Source organism: Pantherophis guttatus, chromosome 2, assembly GCF_059756535.1.
Source record: "Pantherophis guttatus breed Tessera chromosome 2, ASM5975653v1, whole genome shotgun sequence".
Lineage (NCBI taxonomy): Eukaryota > Metazoa > Chordata > Lepidosauria > Squamata > Colubridae > Pantherophis > Pantherophis guttatus.
The window spans coordinates 162,943,362-162,963,660 of record NC_142064.1 but is presented as its reverse complement, the minus strand read 5'-3'; the positions used below and the strand labels follow the sequence as shown (position 1 = coordinate 162,963,660).

At 42.0% G+C, this 20,299-nt stretch overlaps 1 protein-coding gene across 12 annotated transcripts in view; it reads right to left on the bottom strand.

Moving 5' to 3' along the window:
* Window positions 1–20,299, bottom strand: part of ITGB4 (integrin subunit beta 4) — a 97,396-nt gene that overhangs the window by 2,446 nt on the left and 74,651 nt on the right. For 7 of the 12 annotated variants that reach the window (XM_034408637.3, XM_034408638.3, XM_034408640.3 and 4 more), the window contains 10 exons: window positions 16,888–17,025; window positions 14,976–15,158; window positions 14,219–14,350; window positions 7,067–7,216; window positions 6,648–6,818; window positions 4,737–4,889; window positions 3,821–4,009; window positions 3,152–3,307; window positions 2,764–2,928; window positions 844–960 (listed from right to left, as the gene is read on the bottom strand). In XM_034408637.3, the coding sequence (XP_034264528.2) occupies window positions 844–960; window positions 2,764–2,928; window positions 3,152–3,307; window positions 3,821–4,009; window positions 4,737–4,889; window positions 6,648–6,818; window positions 7,067–7,216; window positions 14,219–14,350; window positions 14,976–15,158; window positions 16,888–17,025 (1,554 nt within the window). Of the gene's footprint in view, window positions 1–843; window positions 961–2,763; window positions 2,929–3,151; window positions 3,308–3,820; window positions 4,010–4,736; window positions 4,890–6,647; window positions 6,819–7,066; window positions 7,217–9,129; window positions 9,352–14,218; window positions 14,351–14,975; window positions 15,159–16,887; window positions 17,026–20,299 lie in introns of all 12 variants that reach the window. The other 5 variants (XM_034408642.3, XM_087887188.1, XM_087887190.1 and 2 more) reach the window with 2 other exon arrangements.

Genomic DNA, 20,299 nt, shown 5'->3' with positions numbered 1-20,299 from the left:
AATCAGTGTACGTGCACAAACACATGGCCATACATATGTGAAAGCTTAACATAGTTTATTTTTTTGTTTTGTAATCCCTAAGCATCACTTTTATGACTTCTGCCCCTGCACTGGGTTGTGTTTAGGAACACTCTAGAGCCGTTTATCTGATACCCCTAGACGTGTTCAGGCACTTGGGAAAGAGCCAAGCCCCCTTAGAGGTAGTAAGTATCCCAGCCCTTCCTGAAGTCATGCTTCTGATATCTAAAAGACAGACCTCTTCATATCCTGTGAAATCTTCCATAACCTAAAAGGCTTTACATATAAAGCAACACAGACATCTATCTTAAAAGACCTCATGGGTGCAACTGCAGACACTCAGCACTGTTTGTGTGATTAATATAATCCTTTCCAGAGTTCCTGAATAGAGTTGGGATGCTGGTCGTAGTGTGCTTTAAGCAGAAGCAGAGTTCTTTTTTTGGGAAGAAGTCTCCATTTAATTTTTTGTACCAAAAAAAAGCAGTTCTTTAATTTAGAAATAACTGCTCTGGCCCTGTTCCTGATCTTAGCAGTGATAGGAGAGTTTCCTAATACTATGAAAAGAATACATTACCATTGAGTAAACCTATGTATGAAAAGGCCTGTTCTGCCATTTTTCTAGCGGGAAAAAACCACTTATTTTTCGTTTAACTATTTCTGAATAAAGATTTCAACCTTCCCCTTGCGATCCCAGAGTCTCGAGATTCAGGTTTGTTCTCCTCTAAGATGAATGCTAGATACTCTTCATTAATATTGTCCCAAAGATCTCAGCAAGGTTATCGAAAATCAAGGCACCCCCTATTTCCATCATTCCCTTTTTTTTACCTGCATATAAAGGATCCAGTAGGGAGTGAGTGATGCTCGTTTGGGTGTTGTATTCTGTAGGGAGATTGAAGACTTCCTCCCTGGTGAATTGATGTGTTCCATATTGTGAGAATACTCCTGAAGCAGAAAGGAGGAGGGGGGGATGTAATTCAATGCTTGGATATCTAATTCTCATTCCATCTAATATTATTTTTTAAAAAATGACTCTGAGAACAAATGCAAGAAGATGGTGTCTAAGTTAAAGCAGATCATTTGTTTTCACATGACCATGCAAAGCTCTATTCTGTTACTTTTATTTCCAGCTAATCTTCCTAAATATTCAGTTCATTTCTCATTTCTCATCTATCATCTGTCTCCCTTTGAATTAAAATGGGATAACGATAGCTTCAAAAGCAGAAACTTGTAAAAATCATTTGCGGCGCCTTGAAGATCAATTTTCTACTCACTAAGAAAACAGCATTACTTTTAAGAGTATTTAAAATGTCCATGCACACATCATGTTAAGGAAAAACTGATTCACCATTCCAGATGCTGTCTACTCCCATATATTACACTTGCACAAATTGGGTAATGAGGACCCAAATTTGACATATCCATATTACCCTAACTTTGGGTTTTGGATGCCTTACCCACTGTTCTTTAAGAACACATTCATGTGTGCATTTTTAAAAAAAATTTCAAAAGAGTTATACAGCTGCTTATATTGTAACAACTCTGGATAGTGTGGAAAACATTAAAAACAATCAGAATACAAAGTCAGTGAAAATTTCAAAAACCCATGGAATCCTGGGACCAAAATTTCGCATACATCTAAGTACCACCTGCCTCATCCTATCCAATGCTTCAAATGGCTCTTTTAAGTGTTTAAGGTTGCAGAAACAAGTGGCCAAACTAAGTGCCTGAAGGACCCCATCCCATCACTGTGAGTCCAGGCGATTCAGCAAGCGGTGCACTGGATTTGTATTAGTGATCCACAGGATTTAAAATTATGAATTTAGTGGTCCCTGAGGTCCGAAAGGTTGGTGACCCCTGGACTAGAAGACCCCCAAAGTTGCTTCCAACTCTGTTATTCTGTTACCCTGCTGCTGTGGCATGCCACCTCTCCTGTTGCTGGCAACTCTATGGCCATTTCAGGTTACGCAGCGGGAGTAATCAGGCACCACCCATTAGCCCATGGAACACCTGACAAGACCAGTACCAGAGCCAATTCCTATAATTTGTACTTTACAGTATGAAAAGAAAGAAAAATTGAATTCTGCATTTTTTACACTTTGTTTGACAACGTGCCCTTAACAGCACACCATGTTGTGGCCCATCAGCGGCCTATGTAGATTGTAGCCGATTCCGACAACGAGGAGACTGGTATGGTGCTGTGCCAGCAGCCTGTGCAGCTGGCGCTCGAGTTGGACAGTGAGGAGGCTGGAGAAAATGTGGTGCCAGAGGCGGAGATTCAGCCAGGCCCTTCAGAACCTCCAGAAGCTCCTTTAAGTGAAGAGGACGAAAAGGAGGAGCTTCTTCTCAATGCACAGGCGTGCGGAGCTGCCAAAAGGCAGGAGTAGCTCCTCAGGAGGAGGTCTCCTCGAGAGTAAGGCTTGAGGCTAATTGGCCACTCCCTTAGCCTATTTAAGAAGGAACGCCGCTTGCAACAAGCTGTAGAGAACAACTTTAGTTCACTCTCCTTCATGTCTGCAAAACTGTTGGCTTTCTGCCAACTCTAGTAAGTCTGTGATTCCTTATCTTAGAATTCTGGTAGGCTGTTAAGACAGTGCGTTAACAGCCTTTGAATGATAAAGACTAAGTTATTTTGAGTAAATAAGCTTTGTATAGAGTTTGTGTATGCTGCGTTCTTTGGGGTCCATAGCTGGGGCAGAACACACCAAGAAGAACAGATGGTAAAAGTACTTTGGCATTAAAGCATACCTGCATCTTGAGATTCAATGGTGATAATGCCCTCTCTTTCAGGGCCAAAGCCTTGAGTGGTCTTGGCTTGCACTTTGAACTTGTACGGAACATTTTCACTCAGGTAAGGCACTGTAAGGGTGGTCTCTGGGTTATCTCCCTCCACATAGATAGTCCTGGGTTCCCCTGAGCAGAGAAAAATAAAAAGAAGTAGGAAGATTAAGGAATAATACATATTCACCCATATAGTCCCATCTTCTCTTCATTCCAGATGCTTCATTTCAGGTGATTGTGGTTATTTTATACAGCTCTGAGCCATCTTACTCTCTCCTATAATTTGGGAAATGCTATATGTTAGCAGGGGAAGCTTTGCAACTGAAATGGAATGTATTTCAAAAGGCTGACATACCTTCACCCTGCAGAGTCTCACAAGTGACCATGTAGCCCAGAATTAAGCCATTGGGTTGGCGGGGTCTCTCCCAGCTTAGTTGAAGCGAGTCTGGACTCAAGGCGGTGAATACGAGAGGCCCTGGGGCACTGGGTGTGCTCAGGGTAAATGGTGACCCTATCAAGTAAAGAAGAATGGTCAGAGTTCTGTTAAGAGAAAATCAAACCAGTAGCAAGCAGAGGCACAGGCAGAAGTTCAAAGATTTAGAATTGTAGAATTTCCATTTGGGCTTTTCAAATATCTTATACATTTATTGCTTTGTTGAATCCAAAAACCAAACCCAATTACATTTGAAATTTACAGGAAAGTAAAGTACCACTCAAGATTCAGCGTAAGTAGTGGATGAACGTAGGACTGGCACTGGGGAAGCCCAGATTCTAGTCCTTACTCTACTATCAAGCTGACTTGGGCCACTCTTTCTCTTCGCCTAAGCCTATCTTAATTTTAAAATAAGGATGTGACACTCCCACTTCCCAAAAGAAAGGTGGAATATGAATAACGACTACATGCATGGTTTTCATGCAGAATAAGCACAGATTTATTTTGAACTCCCAAAAGGCACAGTTGAAAATCAACATTTGGAAAAGTAGTAGCATATCCCTGAAATTGTAAACATTTCAAAACAATTACCTGGCACGGGACTGAGAGGGCTGCGTGGATCCACCTGTGACTCAATGGTTATCACACCTTCTCTTTCTGGACCCCATCCCTCATCACTTTGGGCCTTTACTTTGAAGACATAGGAGTGGTTAGGTAATAGATCATCCACCACCACCGAGTTCTGCATTGGATTGGGAATTGTAAGTCTCTTTATTTCGCCTAAGAAATAGGAGAAAAACCAGCTGTCATCCCACAAACTATGATCATCAAAAATTGCAGCTTCTATTGGAAGAATAGGCACTGCTAGTGCATTCAGTAGGCTGAATGCTACAAGTCACATCTTGAGGCGGCCGTGCGTATGATCTTTTGTTCAGAAATAATTGTGAATGTTTCTTCTTCATAGATGATCACGTCCTTCAGTTTAGTATACGTCAGAAGGTAAACAGTGTCCTTGTCTCTTTTGTAACACGTTATCTCAGAGAAAAATGAAAAGAAAACTAAGCCTACCAATTCTGTCTGGATAATTTGGGAATTAAGGATTTTACACATTTTGAATTTAGTGTTTTCATCAGGACCCAAATTCACATTACTCCTATTCCAGTCAAATGGCTATCTTCTAATGGAGTCTTGGTTGATATATTAGGGAACATTATTCAACATATGTAGAAATGTTTATTTATTTATCAAATTTAGAAACTGTCCATCCCCCTCACAGAGGATCTATGAAGGTTCTGCCCCTGCTGTGATGTATGGAAACATCTGGAAAACATCAGGACAGGGAAATCTGTTTGGGCAGTTTGGAAACAGATCTCGGCAATAAGAAACACGATTTGGGGGTGTTTCATGTTACAAACCATGTTTGTAGAATCTGATGCCTTTTGACAAAACAGAGTTTTATGTATATATTTCCGATTCCCACTTTCACCACAGAGAGAGCTTCACTAACCTCCATTGAGAAGCTGGTATTGCACACTGTATCCTTGTACTTCTTTATCACAGTGGGGTTCCTGCCAGCTGACTTTCAGGGAGGTTGGTCCCAAGGCAGAGAACACCAAGCGAGTAGGAGTGTCTGGAACATTCAGAAGCTGCATTCTAGAATCTGAGGCAGATAGGAAATAGGAAGATAAGATCTGAAGGCAAGGAAAGGACAAAATGCAATCTTTCACATCAGCATGAGACCTCCTTTTGTGTCAAAGAAGAACAAGCAAAAGAGTAAGCTGAGATGTTGAGAATGTAGCCAGAAGAAATGAAGGGAACAACATGGCTGAAGAATCATTGGGACAATGAATGAAAAGCGCATCTTGGCTGCATTGCATGGTAACATGCAGCAGGAAAAGAAGAGGAGAGTTGGTTTTGTCAGGGATGCAATTCTTTTTCTTGTCCCCAGGTCCTAGATCCCCAGGGCATGGCAAGGTTCCAGGTGGAGATTAGATTAAACTCACCCACCTGACAAACTAGGGCCTAGCTGACCAGAACCTCATAAATATTTTCAGAGTCAGTGTAGTCCCTGGCCTTCTGGGGCTGAGGAGGGCAAAATGCACCCTGGACTGTTCATTTTGCAGAATTTTTGGTACTCTCTAAACTTGGTTGTTTGCTTGCAGATGTTTCATTACCCAACCAGATAACATCATTAATGTGAGTGAGTGTGGGTTTTGCTATCTTTTAATAAATAGTAGCTTGCCCTGACAGTTTGGGTTGGGGTGTAATTTCCTCCTTGGTGATTACTTGATTAGAATATTATTTTCTGCCTGATTGTTTGTCTTGTTTGATCCCTGCTTATTTGAATATGGGCTATTGGAGAGTATGTGTTCTAGTTTTTTTATTTCCATTTTTTGAATGGTGTGTAAATATGGTTTATTTCTGTAAATCTATTTGTCTGAATATCCTAGGAATTCCCTAGCATTTTTCAATTTGGCTTAGTTTATGATGTTAATAGTTTCCCAGTTGAAACTGGCTGAGTTTGGCTATGTGTTGTGAGATTAAAGTGTTCTTTTCATGTCTTTCTACTGCTAGTTGATTTTTCCTCCTTAAAAGAATAGATTCATCTGGCCAGACAACCCCTTCCTTTTTGTAGAAAAAGAAGTTTCCCTCTCTTCCAAATGTTTGTTTTGGATGCAAGCAACATTGCTTTCCTTTCTATAGAGGACAAGGTACTTTCAAATCCAGAGGAATTAGCTGTAATTATAAGGTTGTGAGCTATAATAAATATAGACCATGAACCAGTGGTGAAGTCCAAATTTTTTTACTACCGGTTCTGTGGGCATGGTTTGGTGGGCGTGGCTTGGTGGACATGGCAGGGGAAGGATACTGCAAAATCCCCATTCCCTCCCCACTCCTGGGAGAAGGATATTGCAAAATCTCCATTCCCACCCCACTCTGGGGCCAGCCAGAGATGGTATTTGCCGGTTATCCAAACTGCTCAAAATTTCTGCTACCGGTTCTCCAGAACCTGTCAGAACTGCTGGATTTCACCCCTGCCATGAACTTCAGCAACTCCTTAAACTATGTAAATATGTTTTAGAAGGAACACATTGTAATATTTGCCTGTTACGACCTGGGCAGATGGACATGGAGGCACAGAAGAATCACAAATTGTTAAGGATACTGCCTGAGCATTAACTCCTTTGATGTGTAATATAATAACTGAAGTGATGTCATTAGAACATGAAAGCCATCAAAGTGAAAGAGATGGAAGGTTAGAAGGCAGAGCAAATTAGCACACGCACACAAGCAGGTCTACAAGCAAAGCCACTTGAAGGAACTTAACGTGAATAAATTAGCAGCTTATGAGATGAGTCACTGTAGTTGGAACAAATAGCCTTGCAGTTGATCAGCCATGCTATGCCATTTGCTATACCTAAGTATTTGGAAATCCAAGAGGGCCCATCAGTCATGACTATAGAATCCCGAGCATCACTGCTGTCAGAGTAACCCATCACATTTGCCCTCCTAAAGCCCGCATCCTGCGGGATCTGGGGTATCCTTCTAGTTTCTTCGTACGTGGGAGAGAAAACATTCTTGGATGGGTCTAAAGGACATGCCAAAACAGAGAGAAAGAAAGACACACCATTGAGAGTACCAGAAAAGATTGCAGCACCAACACCAGGCACAGTGATTGAAGAAATAGCCTGAGGAAGAAGGAATATTTTTTCCCTATCTAATGCTGGCATGAGAGACCAAGTGAGAGAGAAAGAATTCAACTAACTGGAATCTCCTTCTGATAGAACACTGAACATTCTCAAATCACTAACAGATTAGCGCACATTAGTCACCTACCATGTCCAGACACCGTGGTATACTCCCTGGTTAGCGATGAGTTTCCGATCACTCTTCTCTCGTGGTATACATGTGGACTTAGATGATTTCGGGTTAAACTTCCACTACCGGCAGGGAAGGCAATATCCAGTCGGCCATTCATCAGGTGTTCTGGAAATTATTCAATTTGCTGCAGTTAACATCAGTAACCAGTGACTATGGATATGCATATCAGCCAAGTTAATTAATGACAATAAAGATACCTTAGAATGCCTGGGTTCATGGTCTGTGCTAAGTCATAATGTGGTTTAATTTTTACTTAGTGAACCCAAACACTATGGTTCATATATCAAGGTTCATGGCAGCATGCTGTATGAAATCAGCCAACTGTGGTTACATTAACCAATCCATGTTTAAATTAAAGAAATGATTCAGTAAATTATGTGAACTCAAAGTTTGTAGTATCAAAATGTAACGGAGTGCCTCCAGTATATTGATTTCAGTTGTATTTTTTCCAACCAGATATGTTGGTTGCAGATTAATGGGATTCAAAGCTGAAGACACCTGAAGAGTTATCAGTTTGGGAAACATTGACTTCATCTTTATTCTGCTTCTTATCTATAAAGTGCATTCTGGGGCTCCATAAGAACCAACATCCCTTATGTCGCATCACTTAAACCCACAATGCACAACAAAACATCAATATCAGAATTAAACAGATTGAAAGGGCCAATAGGAAAAGAGCAAGGGTTGGTTAGGTCAGAAGGTGGCTTCATGAATGCCAAATGATGTACCAAATACTAAAGGACATGATATTCAAGTAATGCTATATTTTTCAAAAAAGAAAATGTTATTACTACTTTAATCCACTTTAAAACATTGGAAAAGACAAGACATGGCTATAATTGTTAGCAATTTTAGAGCATTCATTAAGTTCCTGTAAGACTAATATATTCAAATGTCTGTCCGAATAGTTAGAGACCCTTCATATTCAGAGGCATTATATATACTGGAACCAAGTATTAATAACAAACACTCTGGCTGGTCATCTTTTTTTCCTTTTTTGAGTTCTTTAATCAACTCTGTTAACCACTATTGGAAATAATGAGGGCAAGATGAAGAGACATTCTTAAATGAATTACAGAAAATGCTCAAGGGAAGACATTAGTTCTGTCTCAGCAGCTCTAAGAATGTACTGAATTTTTAAACAGTTGTTGGAATCATTGGTTGATTATTCAATGTAATATCCCCTATTTGGCATTGTACATATATTTAGAGCTACAGGTTCCATGAAGGAGAAGCTGTCACATGAAGCAGCTGGAACATACCAGGATGGTGAAAGTTCACTAAGTTTAGCATGCTGAAGAAAATCATAGTTATGAGGTTGCTGTAGCAGATAACACTGTTGTTCTATGCTAGGGGTCCCCAAACTTGGCAACTTTAAGACTTGTGGACTTCGACTCCCAGCATAGCTGGCTGGAGAATTCTAGGAGTTGAAATCCACAAGCCTTAAAGTTGCCAAGTTTGAAGAGCTCTGTCCTATGCTAATAAGATTCCAAATGGGAGGCGGGGACTTCCAAATACTGTGGGGGGAGGGGTGGTGGTGGGGAGGGGTGTTCCTTCAGGTATAATCGATTGGGTAATGAATGCCAGCAATGGAAAAGGCTGAAGGAAATAATGGGTCTATCTATTTGACCACCATTCCCCCCTCCCCCCTTTTCACTTCTTCTACCAAGTACCTGGTAGGAAAGGAACTCAGATGTCTGAATTGATGGTTTGCAGAGGATTTTTGAAATTAGCTTGTGAGCTACATGAAGGGCAGAAATATGCAACGTGCGTCCCAAAAGAATTCTCTCTCTTTGTACTTCCATTCTGTTTCATTCAATTCCATGCCTAGGATAGCCCTGACTTTGGTATTAAATAACCAATCACAAGCAGATTCCATTACAAATGCTAAATGTATCATGCTATTAACATGTCCTTGTAGCTTGTAGAGGGGTAGCTTGAATAAATTATATTCCATGGCCCTGGAGTAGGAGGAGACATCATGGTTACTGGGAGGGAAGAAGGTGGCCATCCTTCACCTGGTTGGGGCTGGGAAGTCCCACTCCTTGGTAGGCTGCCGCTGGTTGCATCACTGTCCACTAGCTCAGAGAGGGTACTACCCTCATGGAGGAGACCCTCTGTGTCCGAGGAAAAGCAACTGCTGTCCGAGTAACGAGGGATCAGTTCTACTGGGAGTCTCCAGGTGACGTGACGAAGGTCCAGCTCGTCCCCCAGCAGCTGCACATATTTCCATCGAGAGCCTTTTGGAACAAGTGAAGGACTTGCGTTGGCACAGTCAGAAGAGTGCAGGAAGCGCCGTGAGGGGTACAAAGCAGCCGGTCCATCACTTGCAAACTACCTGCAAACCTGCCTTAGTGTTTCCTAGCAACACTTTAGGGGGAAGCACAATACTCAAGGAGTCCGCTACATATGCACTGTATTTGTGCTCAGATTATGAGTGGAAAGTGGAGGCCCAAGCAGGATCCATAAGGCCCACTCTCTGATTCTTGCCAATTATAGTAAAATTAAGACATCCCATCTTTTTAAAAGATATCTAAAATCAGTACATCATAGGACCAGAGGTGACCTTCCTTTACCCTCTTCATTTAATAGATATAACATTGGACGATAAATAAAAACAAAATCACAATTGGGTATAGAATCGAATTAGCCAAGAACTAGGGTAATACTTACTCTGTTTCCCCCAAAATAAGACCTCCCCTGATAATAAATCCAATTGGGCTTTTGAGTGCATGGCAATAAGGCCAAGCGCTTATTTCAGGGTTCAAAAAAAATATAAGACAGGGTCTTATTTTCGGGGAAACACAGTAGTAGTTGTCTGGATATCTCTGAAGCAAGATATCCAGTAACAGGGAACAAGAGTTAGTTTTCCAAACTGCCTTATTTGCACTAAGTTCATCATTAAGCCTTAGTTGTCACCAGAAAGAAGTAGTCCTCAACTCACAACCATTAGTTTAGTGATCAAAGTTACAACAGCATAAGTGATTTACGACCATATTTCACACAACTGTTGCAGTATCCCTATGGTTACTGACCAAAATTCAGATGCTTGGCAACTGACATGAATTTTTGACGGTTGCAGTGTTCTGGGGTCATATCATCACCTTTTGCAACCTTCTGAAAAGCAAAGTCAATGGGGAAGCCAGATTCGCTTAACAACCATGTGGCTTAATTAACCACTTGCAATGATTCACTTAAGAATTGTGTCAAGAAAAGTCATAACATGGGGGAGAAACTCACTTAACAATTGTCTTGCTTAGCAACAGAAATTTAGGGCTCAACTGTGGTTGTAAGTCAAGGACTACCTGTAGTGATTTCTTGATTCAATATGTAGCAGGACCCCGATATATATATTATATTATATAATATATATAAATAACTTGGGCTTCCTGCATGTTAGGCAGTTGAATTAACCTTCTGAGCCACAAGTTCGACGTTTTGACAAGGTCCCACTCGTCATCTTCAGGCTGGTGCCTTCGGCTTCATGCTTTTGCTTGCACAAGCACGAAGCCAAAGACACCAGCCTGAAGATGACGAGTGGGACCTCGTCAAAACGTCACCAAGATACTCTCAATCTTACAAGGGAAAAGACCCGAATACGCCAAGACTTGCATACCTGTACCCGTGAAAATCTACGAAAACAAATATACATATATATATATATATATATATACACACACACACACACATACTATGCAGAGTCACCTGGAAACAAGTTTCACTGAGTTAATACAGTAGAACATGCTCCCAAATATGCATGTATAAGAGTTCAATGTAAGAACAGAAGGGGGAAATTATTTTCAAACTTTCTGTATCATATCAATAATTTATACTAATGGCCATAACTGTACGGCAGCTGAATCATGCTACATTCAGTTGTGATTATGCCCGAATAAATCTATCTATGCATTACCGCAACCTTAAAATTACTGTATTACCTTATCATGTATCTACACACACACACACACACACACACACACACACACACACACACACACACAGAGTGCTGAACTGAAGCACTGAATTATAGAATAAAATATCAGAACATCACTCTGCTTGCTGAAGAATTTTTTCAAATTGCAAAATCACATACACGAAGTTGACTTATGACTGCAGTTGGGACCAAAATTCCATTGTTAAGTAAGACCATTAAGTGACTCACATCCAATTTTAATCCTTTTTGCCATGATTCATTAAGTGAATCATTGCCGTTGTTAAGACATGGTTGTCAAGCAAATCTGGATTCCCCCATTGACTTTGCTAGTTGGAAGCCAGTTGGGAAGGTTACAAATGGTACTAACCCTGAAATGCTGCAACCCATTGTAAACACATGCTGGTTGCCAAGTACCAGAATTTTAATCCCATGATCGTGGGGATCTGTGACAATTTTAAGTGCAAGGAATGGTTATAAGAAGTCACTTTTTTCAGTCCCTTTGTTTCTTTGAAAGGTCATTAAACAAATGGTTGTATGTTGAAGTCTACCTGTAAAAAGATCAGGTTCTTCAGAACCCTTGACTGTATGGAAATTATTGTATCCACCTCCCTAGCAATCAGTGTTCGATGTCAGAAAATTATAACTCTGCCTTGTGGATGGGCTAAAAGGGTCAGTTTCATTTCAGCTGAAGACTATGCAATTTTCTAATATCTGTAGTATCTGAAGTGGCTTGTTCTCAAATATGTATACACTGAAAAAGAATAATTAAGGAATAAATGAAGTGGAGCCAGCTACTTCATGGAAGTATTATTTCCAAAGCTGAATATAAATAAGGCTGAAGGAACAGCTAAAATGGGAAGGGATGACCAAGGTAATGCTTGGGAGAACTATCTCTCTACAGCAGATAGACAAGGTCCAGAAAGAACAAATTCTTTAAGGGGAGCCTTAAGGAGAGTAAGGGGGAGGAAACTACATTCTTTGAACAGTAGAATCCAGGAATCAGCTAACAGGAAACATTGATATTTGATCTTGATCAGTTTTCAGAGATAATTCTTTACATATCCCTAACACATCCTAATCAATAGTGGGTTTCAATTTCGTTTGCTAATGGTTTGCTCGTGCATGCACGCACCGCTTCTGCACATGCGCAGAAGCTTTTGCGCATGCACAGAGATATCCGGGCGGGAGGGCGGAGCCTCCTGCTGCCACCACTACCGGTTCGCCGGATCTGGGGCGAACCGGTAGCAACCCACCACTGATCCTAATGTGGGAAAATATTTTAACATAATATAACTGATTATTTTAAATAACAATTATTAGAACATTTTATTATGTATTACCATCAAGATCTTTCGCTTTAAAAACGCACAATATTTCCATGATCTACATTCCTCTTGAATTATTGACATTGTACCTTGACTCAAATAAAATCACAATATGGAATCCATAGATAGAAGCATTATGCCTACCTTTGTTCAAAAGGTTCGAAAAGTCTTTTGTGGCAAGGAATAGAGCAGGGTAATTTTCAGAAGTAGGCTTTGGTCATGACTAAAAATGACTAAGAATTGGAACTACATGCTGAACCAAAACCAAATGCAAAGTACAATGCACTTGAAACTTCTTTTGAAGAAATCAATCATATGCCTAAATACAACAACTTACAAACTGGTTTTCATGTATATTGTTTATCTGACCTTCAAAACGGCAATAATTTTGAAACTCTATGACGGGTAGGGTCCTTTTCTATCTACTACCCAGGTCAAAATGCATATATTACTAGACTACAGGGGCCCATGGCTTAAATGGTATGGATTGATGGGATTAAGAATTGGTTTACCAACATAAGCTCCTCACCTCTGGTGTAGATAATGGGATTTGGTTGTTAGTCTTTTTGTCCTGGTTTAAGTTATTATTGGTTTTGGAAGGCATATTTTGGTTTTTGGATTTGTACTACCTCAACGACTGATAGCAGTTAACCAAGAAATGGGAAACTAAAAAAACCTTGACCTATGGGACCTGTGAATGCCCCAACACTGGAAATTTTTAAGAAGAGATTGAATAACCACTAGTCTGAAGTGGTGTAGGGTTTCCTGCCTGGGCAGGGGGTTGGACTAGAAGACCTCCAAGGTCCCTTCCAACTCTGTTATTCTATTCTTTAAAAAATGATGAAATAATTAATTGTGATGACCTCTAAGCTGAAACTTTTATTCCTGAAAAGTAGATGGCAAAGGCATTTAACAAGTCCAGTGGTCTGACGGTGAATTTGTTCCATGACCATTGGGGTTAGATAGAAATGATGGTTTGCTATTTTGCTACATTAGAGGAAAACCCATGAAATGCAAGTACAAAAACAATTTATAGTCCTGTTTTGCTATCAGGGGTTGATAAACCACCAAACAGAAAACTTCCACTTCAGAAGTATGTGTATGAATATTCTGAACTATGAAACCTTCACACAAGCATTCCTCAGATTTTTTTTAGAGAGGCTAATAGTTTCCAAGGGAAAGCACAGGTCAAGTCTAGCCCCCTAATTTCAATATGGACCCACCAGATGCCTCCTGATACATCTGGGTGCCTGAATTATAGCATTTTGGAATTTATTTATTCATTTATTTATTTTAGTCCAGAAGGTACTGTTAAATAGGTTGGACCTGATAACTTAAATGGACTTTTTATTTTTATTTTTCTTGCCTTGCCATTTTCTCTTAGAACTTCTGTAAGCAATAATACTAGCTCTGCCTTAATAGCAATAGTAATAGCACTTTGATATATATATCGCTTCCCAGTGCTTTACAGTCCTCTCTAAGTGGTTTACAGAGTCAGCATATTTTCCCCCAACAATCTGGGTTCTCATTTACCCATCTTGGAAGGATGGAAGGCTGAGTCAACCTTGAGCCTGGTGGGATTCGATCTGGCAATTGCAGGCAGCTGGCAGTCAGCAGAAGTAGCCTGCAGTACTGCATTCTAACCACTGTGCCACATTCCAACCACTGCACTTAAGGTATGTTTGCTTCTAAATAATAGGAAAAATATTTACTAGCTTGTTAATATGGTGCTCTGCATGTTCAAGTTGTTTTGTATTGCCCTTGCATATACATTTTCTCTTCTATCCAAACATCATTAAAAAATGGCCACCAAACATTTTTTGCAAGCTATAATGAAGCATACTGTACCAGAGTCATCTGAGACGCTGGGATGCTTGCTACCAGCTGGTGAACGCAATACATCTGTGCTGTACATTAGAAAGCTGTCATAGTCTTCTCTTCCTTGTGCATCAATTATTGGTACATCAGGAATGATAGGAACTGCAAAAAACAAACAGACAGACAGAAAGAAAGAAAAAGAAAGAAAGGAAGGAAGGAAGGAAAGAAAGAAAGAAAGAAAGAAAGAGAAAGAAAGAAAGAAAGAAAGAAAGAAAGAAGAAAGAAAAAGAAAGAAAGAAAGAAAGAAAGAAAAAGAAAGATGAATTGGATTTTTTGATACATTCAAACATAATGAATCCCAACCGTACTTTAAATCAAGACTCTGTTTGATCTAATACTTTGATCTAATGTGAGATATAGTTCACTGGAGAAAACTATGTCAGCATTGAAGGTCTTTGATGTAAAAATATGCAAGTTAGGATAACAATACTGAAATGTGGTGGAATAGTATGATATATTTAGCATATACCATTAAAAATAAAAATATTAATAAATAGCTTGATGCTTGTTACCAGTGGTATCACATTAAACAGAGAATATATGCCACAAGTTACAGTTGTCTAAATGCAGACTATAATACTGATTGTATAATATCCACACAATAGGAGCAGAAACTCAAAGGAATATATGTTAACAACGCTGCATTAGTTTAAGTCCAAAACAAAAATACTGTATAGTAGAAGCTTGACCATACATACACATATGAAAAGCTATGATAAAAACTCACTGGACATAGGGCGTTTTGGTTGTGTAGCCAAGTTAATTGTAGCTTCTCTTTCTGGCCCCCATCCAGCTCCATTCTTTGCCTTCACTGTATAACGGTAGGGCTGTGATTCCCGTAAATTTTCAATCAGAACCATCCGCTTCTTGAGTTCCTCCACCAAGACTTTCTTTATGGGGCCAATGGGTCCTGAAAATATGTATGTGTATATAAATTTGATACATATCTGGTCACTTTTCCTTTTCAACGCAGCCAGCTTTCCTGCTTAAGGGAGGACTAGAATTCATGGTCCCCTGGTTTCTAGGCCAGTTCTTTTACTACTGAATCAAATGGGCTCTCAATGTTGTATGGATTGGCAGAATCAATCGAATGGCCTCTTCAACAAGCAAAAGGTTTTATGTGAAGAAATAAGCACCAGGGTGTTGTGGCCCATCAGCGGCTTGTGCAGCTAGTAACTGATTCCGACAGCGAGGGGGCTGGTGTGGTGCTGCACCAGCAGCCTGTGCAGCTGGCACTCGAGAGAGACAATGAGGAGGCTGGAGAAGATGTGGTGCCAGAGGCGGGGATTCAGCCAGGGCCTTCAGAACCTCCAGAAGCTCCCATAAGTGAAGAGGAAGAAGAGAAGGAGCCTCTTCTTGATGCACGGGTGCGCAGAGTTGCCAAAAGGCAGGAGTGGTTCCTCAGGAGGAGGTCTCCTCGAGAGTAAGGCTTGGGGCTAATTGGCCACTCCCTTAGCCTATTTAAGGAAGGACGACGACTGAGGCAATTTGCAGGGAACAACTTCATTCACTCTCCTTCGCGTCCAGATCTTAGTTCTCTTATCAGTTTCCTGCAAATTGCTTCTGGGCTTTCTGCCAACCATAGTAAGATTACGATGATTTATTCTTTGGATTCTTGTAGACTGTTAAGAAAGTTAATTAACAGCCTTTATTTGAAAAAGACTGATTTAATTTAGTAAACTAAGGTTTGTAGAGAGGCTAGAGAGAAGTTCCCTGAAGAGAGGCTCCAAGATGAGTCCGAAAGCTCAGAAGACAAAACTTCTGGTCCCGATAACTGACCCAGATTGGATCCTACAACATTATCCTGTCTATATTCCAGGGGTGAAATGCTCCCGGTTCAGACCGGATCACCCGATCCGGTAGTGATGGCAGCGGGTGGTTCAGAGAACCGGTAGCAAAAATCCCTGCCCCCCACAACATGCCCAGCTGAGCCGCGCGATCATCAGAGGCTTTTTTTTTAAAGCATTTTTTCTACAACCTCTTTGGCCGAAAAAATGCTTTTAAAAGTAAAAAAAAAGCCTCTGATGATCGCGCGGCTCAGCTGGGATTGTCAGAGGTTTTTAAAAGCATTTTTTCTACAACCTCTTTGGCCGAAGAGGTTGTAGAAAAAATGCTTTTAAAAGCCTCTGACGATCCCAGCTGAGTTGCTTGATCGTCAGAGGCTTTTAAAAACATTTTTTACAACCTCTTCGGCCGAAGTTAAAAAAAAGTTAAAAGTTAAAAAAAAAAAAGTTGGCCACGCCCACTCAGTCACATTACCCCCACCACCAAGTCACACCCACAGAACCGGTAGTAACAAATTTTACATTTCACTACTGGTATATTCCCCTTTATTCGTGCAATATGACTGTTAAATAAGAAGTCTAAGCAAGAGAAGCAAAGTCAAGCTTCATACAAAGACCAATCAATTGTATCCAACCTGTGGAGAGATGGGTGTGTGCTATACTTCCTATCATCACCATCGGGGGGTTTTATAGTCTGCACCTTGGATTGACAGTTTTGATATCATAGGTTTTAATAGCAATGGCCTCCAGTGATGCCAATGGCCTCCAGTGATGCCTATGCAACTGAAATACTACCATGAAGATATTGAACACTATACATGATTTTTAAGGATAGCCCACAGATTTCATGCTTACTGTTTTCCTCGTTGACGAGTCCATAGCTGACCTCATAAGCTGTGATTATGCCATTTGTTTCTGCAGGCTCAGCCCAGCTCAGCTGCGTCACAGTGGAGGATATGACATTGAAGGCCAAGCGCCCAGGCTCACTAGGAACTGTAGAGATGAAATGTAGAAACTATTCTGTAGCGACTAACACACAGTGTAGAAATGTTTGAATGCCTTTGAATGCATTGAGGGAAGAATATGAAGAGTTGGTTACCTGAAGCTGGAAATAGCACAAGAGCTATATAATACAGTAATTTTAAATCAGATGCCCTAAAAATCAACCAAGTGCTTAATTTAGGAGCATTTTCAATGAACTGCTCCTCATAGGAATTCTAAACTTAAAATCTGGAGTTTGATGGATAAGTGTATATTAGTATTAGGTATTAGTAAAAAAAAGAAGCAACTGACATAGAAAGAGCCAGCCAGAAGACTAGTTCAATAATGATGAATAACAACACAAAATAAATTGTTATAGGGACTCCACATTCATCCTATTCCAACAACCTAGGAAAACCACCAGGTTTTTAATGATTGTCTTAATGTCATCAGACTGAGCCGTGATGGTGCAGTGGTAAGAGTGCAGTACTGCAGGTTACTTTTGCTGCCTGCCAGCTGCCTGCAATTTGGCACTTCAAATCTCACCAGGCTCAAGGTTGACTCCGCCTTCCATCCTTCCAAAATGGGTAAAATGAGGGCCCAGATTGTTGGGGGCAATATGCTAATTCTGTAAACTGCTTAGAGAGGGCTGTAAAAGCACTGTAAAGCAATATATAATTCTAAGTGCTATTGCTATTTGGATGAGAGCCAGTGGTGGGATTCAGCCAGTTCGCACCACTTTGGGAGAACCGGTTGTTAACTTTCTGAGCAATTTGGCAAACTGGTTGTTGGAAGAAATCATTAAGGCAGAGAATGGGCATTGGTCTTACCTTAAATGCCAGATTTCTTGAGGGGGGTGACATTGTCCAGATGAGGGTTATATCAGTCGGATCTGATGCTGGCTGAGTCATAACTTTTGACCACTCCCCTTGCTCCGCCCCTTTCATGCTCAGTTTTGACGAAGGAAGGCCACCAGAAGTATCTCCAACAGGAACCCCCGTTATCAGGAGGAAGTAATTCGGTCCAACGGGACAACTGGAAAAAAACTACTGAACAAGAACAATAAACTGTACAGGCACTGAGACAGAGGGAGGGGCTGGACAATGTCACCCCCCTCAAGAAATCTGGCATTTAAGGTAAGACCAATGCCCAATTTCCTTGATGAGGGTGTGACATTGTCCAGATGAGGGACATACCAAAGATTTGGCTGTCTCAAGGGCGGGATGTCGAAGGGCCTGGAGAGACCCTCGCACGATGCACCTGCTGCAAAACCCTCCTGCCAAATGACGCTTCAGCAGAAGCAAAGGTATCTATCTTGTAATGACGAATAAATGGCGAGGGGGTAGACCAGGTGGCTGCCCTACATACCTCCTCAAGGGAGGCCTGAGTTGCCCAAGCTGCTGAGGTAGCAGCACTCCTAGTGGAGTGGGCAGTAATGCTATTGGGAACAGGAATCGCCTGGGCCTGATATGCCGAGGCGATGCAAGCCCTGATCCATCTACCAATTGTGGCAGAAGAGACTTTGAGCCCTAGGGAGCCTGGCAAAAAGGAAACAAACAAAGCCTCTGACTTCCTGAAGGGAGCAGTCCTTTTGATATAAATCTTTAGGGCCCTCCGTACATCTAAGGTATGCCACCTTCGTTCCAAGGCATGAGAGGGCCGGGAACAGAAATTGGGCAAAATAACCTCTTGGGCCCTGTGAAAGGGGGAATTAACCTTGGGAATAAAGGAAGGGTCCAATCTCAAAATAACTGTGTCCGGCCGGAAAACACAGAGATCCTCCCTAACTGAGAGGGCTGCCAGCTCCGAAATGCGACGGGCTGAAGTTATGGCTATAAGGAAAACCACCTTAAGGGTGAGAAAGCGAAGGTGAACCGTGCGGAGGGGTTCAAAGGGAGTCTCAGTTAAAGCGTTAAGGACCTTGGGCAAATCCCAAGTAGGGTATCTATGAATCGAGGAGGGCCGCAAGAGCCTGGCTCCTCGCAGGAACTTTTTTATCACAGGGTGCTGAGTGAGTGGTCGGCCGGATGGACTGGACAAGGCCGTAGACAGAGCCGCCACATGTCTCCGAAGGGTACTATGGGCCAGACCACGGTCAAACCCATCTCTGAGGAACTCCAAGATCTGGGCAGGTGAGGCTGAAACAGGATCTATCTGCCGGGAACGGCACCACCTATAAAAGGCGAGCCAGGAGATATTGTAGAGTCTGACTGTGGATTTACGTCTGCAGGCTTGAACAATGTGAATCACCCTATCTGAATAATTGTCCTGCCTTAGACGGGCCCCTTCAAGCGCCATGCAGTCAGTTGGAGCCACTGAGGGTCCGGATGAAGAAGGTTCCCCTGACGCAGTACAATCTCGTCTGGTGGAATCCTCCAACGGTGAAATGTGGAGAGACTGACCAGGTCTGCGAACCACGGACGGCGTGGCCAGTGGGGAGCCACGAGGATAATTTCTGCTCTGTCGGCGATGACCTTCCGAATCAGGGCCGGAATCAGAGGCAGCGGTGGAAAGGCATAGTGAAGACCCGGCGGCCAGGTGAGACGGAGAGCGTTGACCCCTTCCGCCCCTGGCGTCGGGAACCTCGACAAGAAGCAAGGAAGCTGATTGTTCAGGTGTGTGGCGAAGAGATCTATGGCTGGGATGCCGAACCTGTTGCAAATCTGATGAAATATGTCGGGATGAATCTGCCACTCGCTGTTGTCCACCTCTGTCCTGCTCAGGAAATCCGCCTGTGTGTTTTCCGACCCCGCAATGTGGTCCGCTCTGATGGAGAGGAGGTGTTGTTCTGCCCACTTGCCCAGGCGAAATGATTCCTCCATGAGGCGCTTTGAGTGGGTGCCCCCTTGACGGTTGACATGTGCCTTCGCCGCCATATTGTCTGTCAACACCAGAACATGACGGTGTTGCACGAACCGGTGAAAGTGCGTGAGAGCGAGACGAATGGCCTTCAGCTCCAGCCAGTTGATAGGGTTGGCGAGGTCTGATGCAGACCAACGGCCCTGAGCCACGTGTGATGCAAGATGAGCCCCCCATCCGTGAAGGCTGGCGTCTGTAGTGAGTACAAGTCGGTCGTGATTCATGAAGAGACACCCCTTGTCGAGAGAAGGCGATGTCCACCAACCTAGCGATCGCCTGACTGAAAGTGGAACTTTGACTGTTAACATGGTGTGAGCTTGGCGTTTCTTTTGAAAAGGAAGCAGGAACCACTGCAAGTGGCGAGCGTGAAGGTGTGCCCATGGGACGATCTGGACGCAGGAGACCATCTTGCCTAAGAGCTTGGATA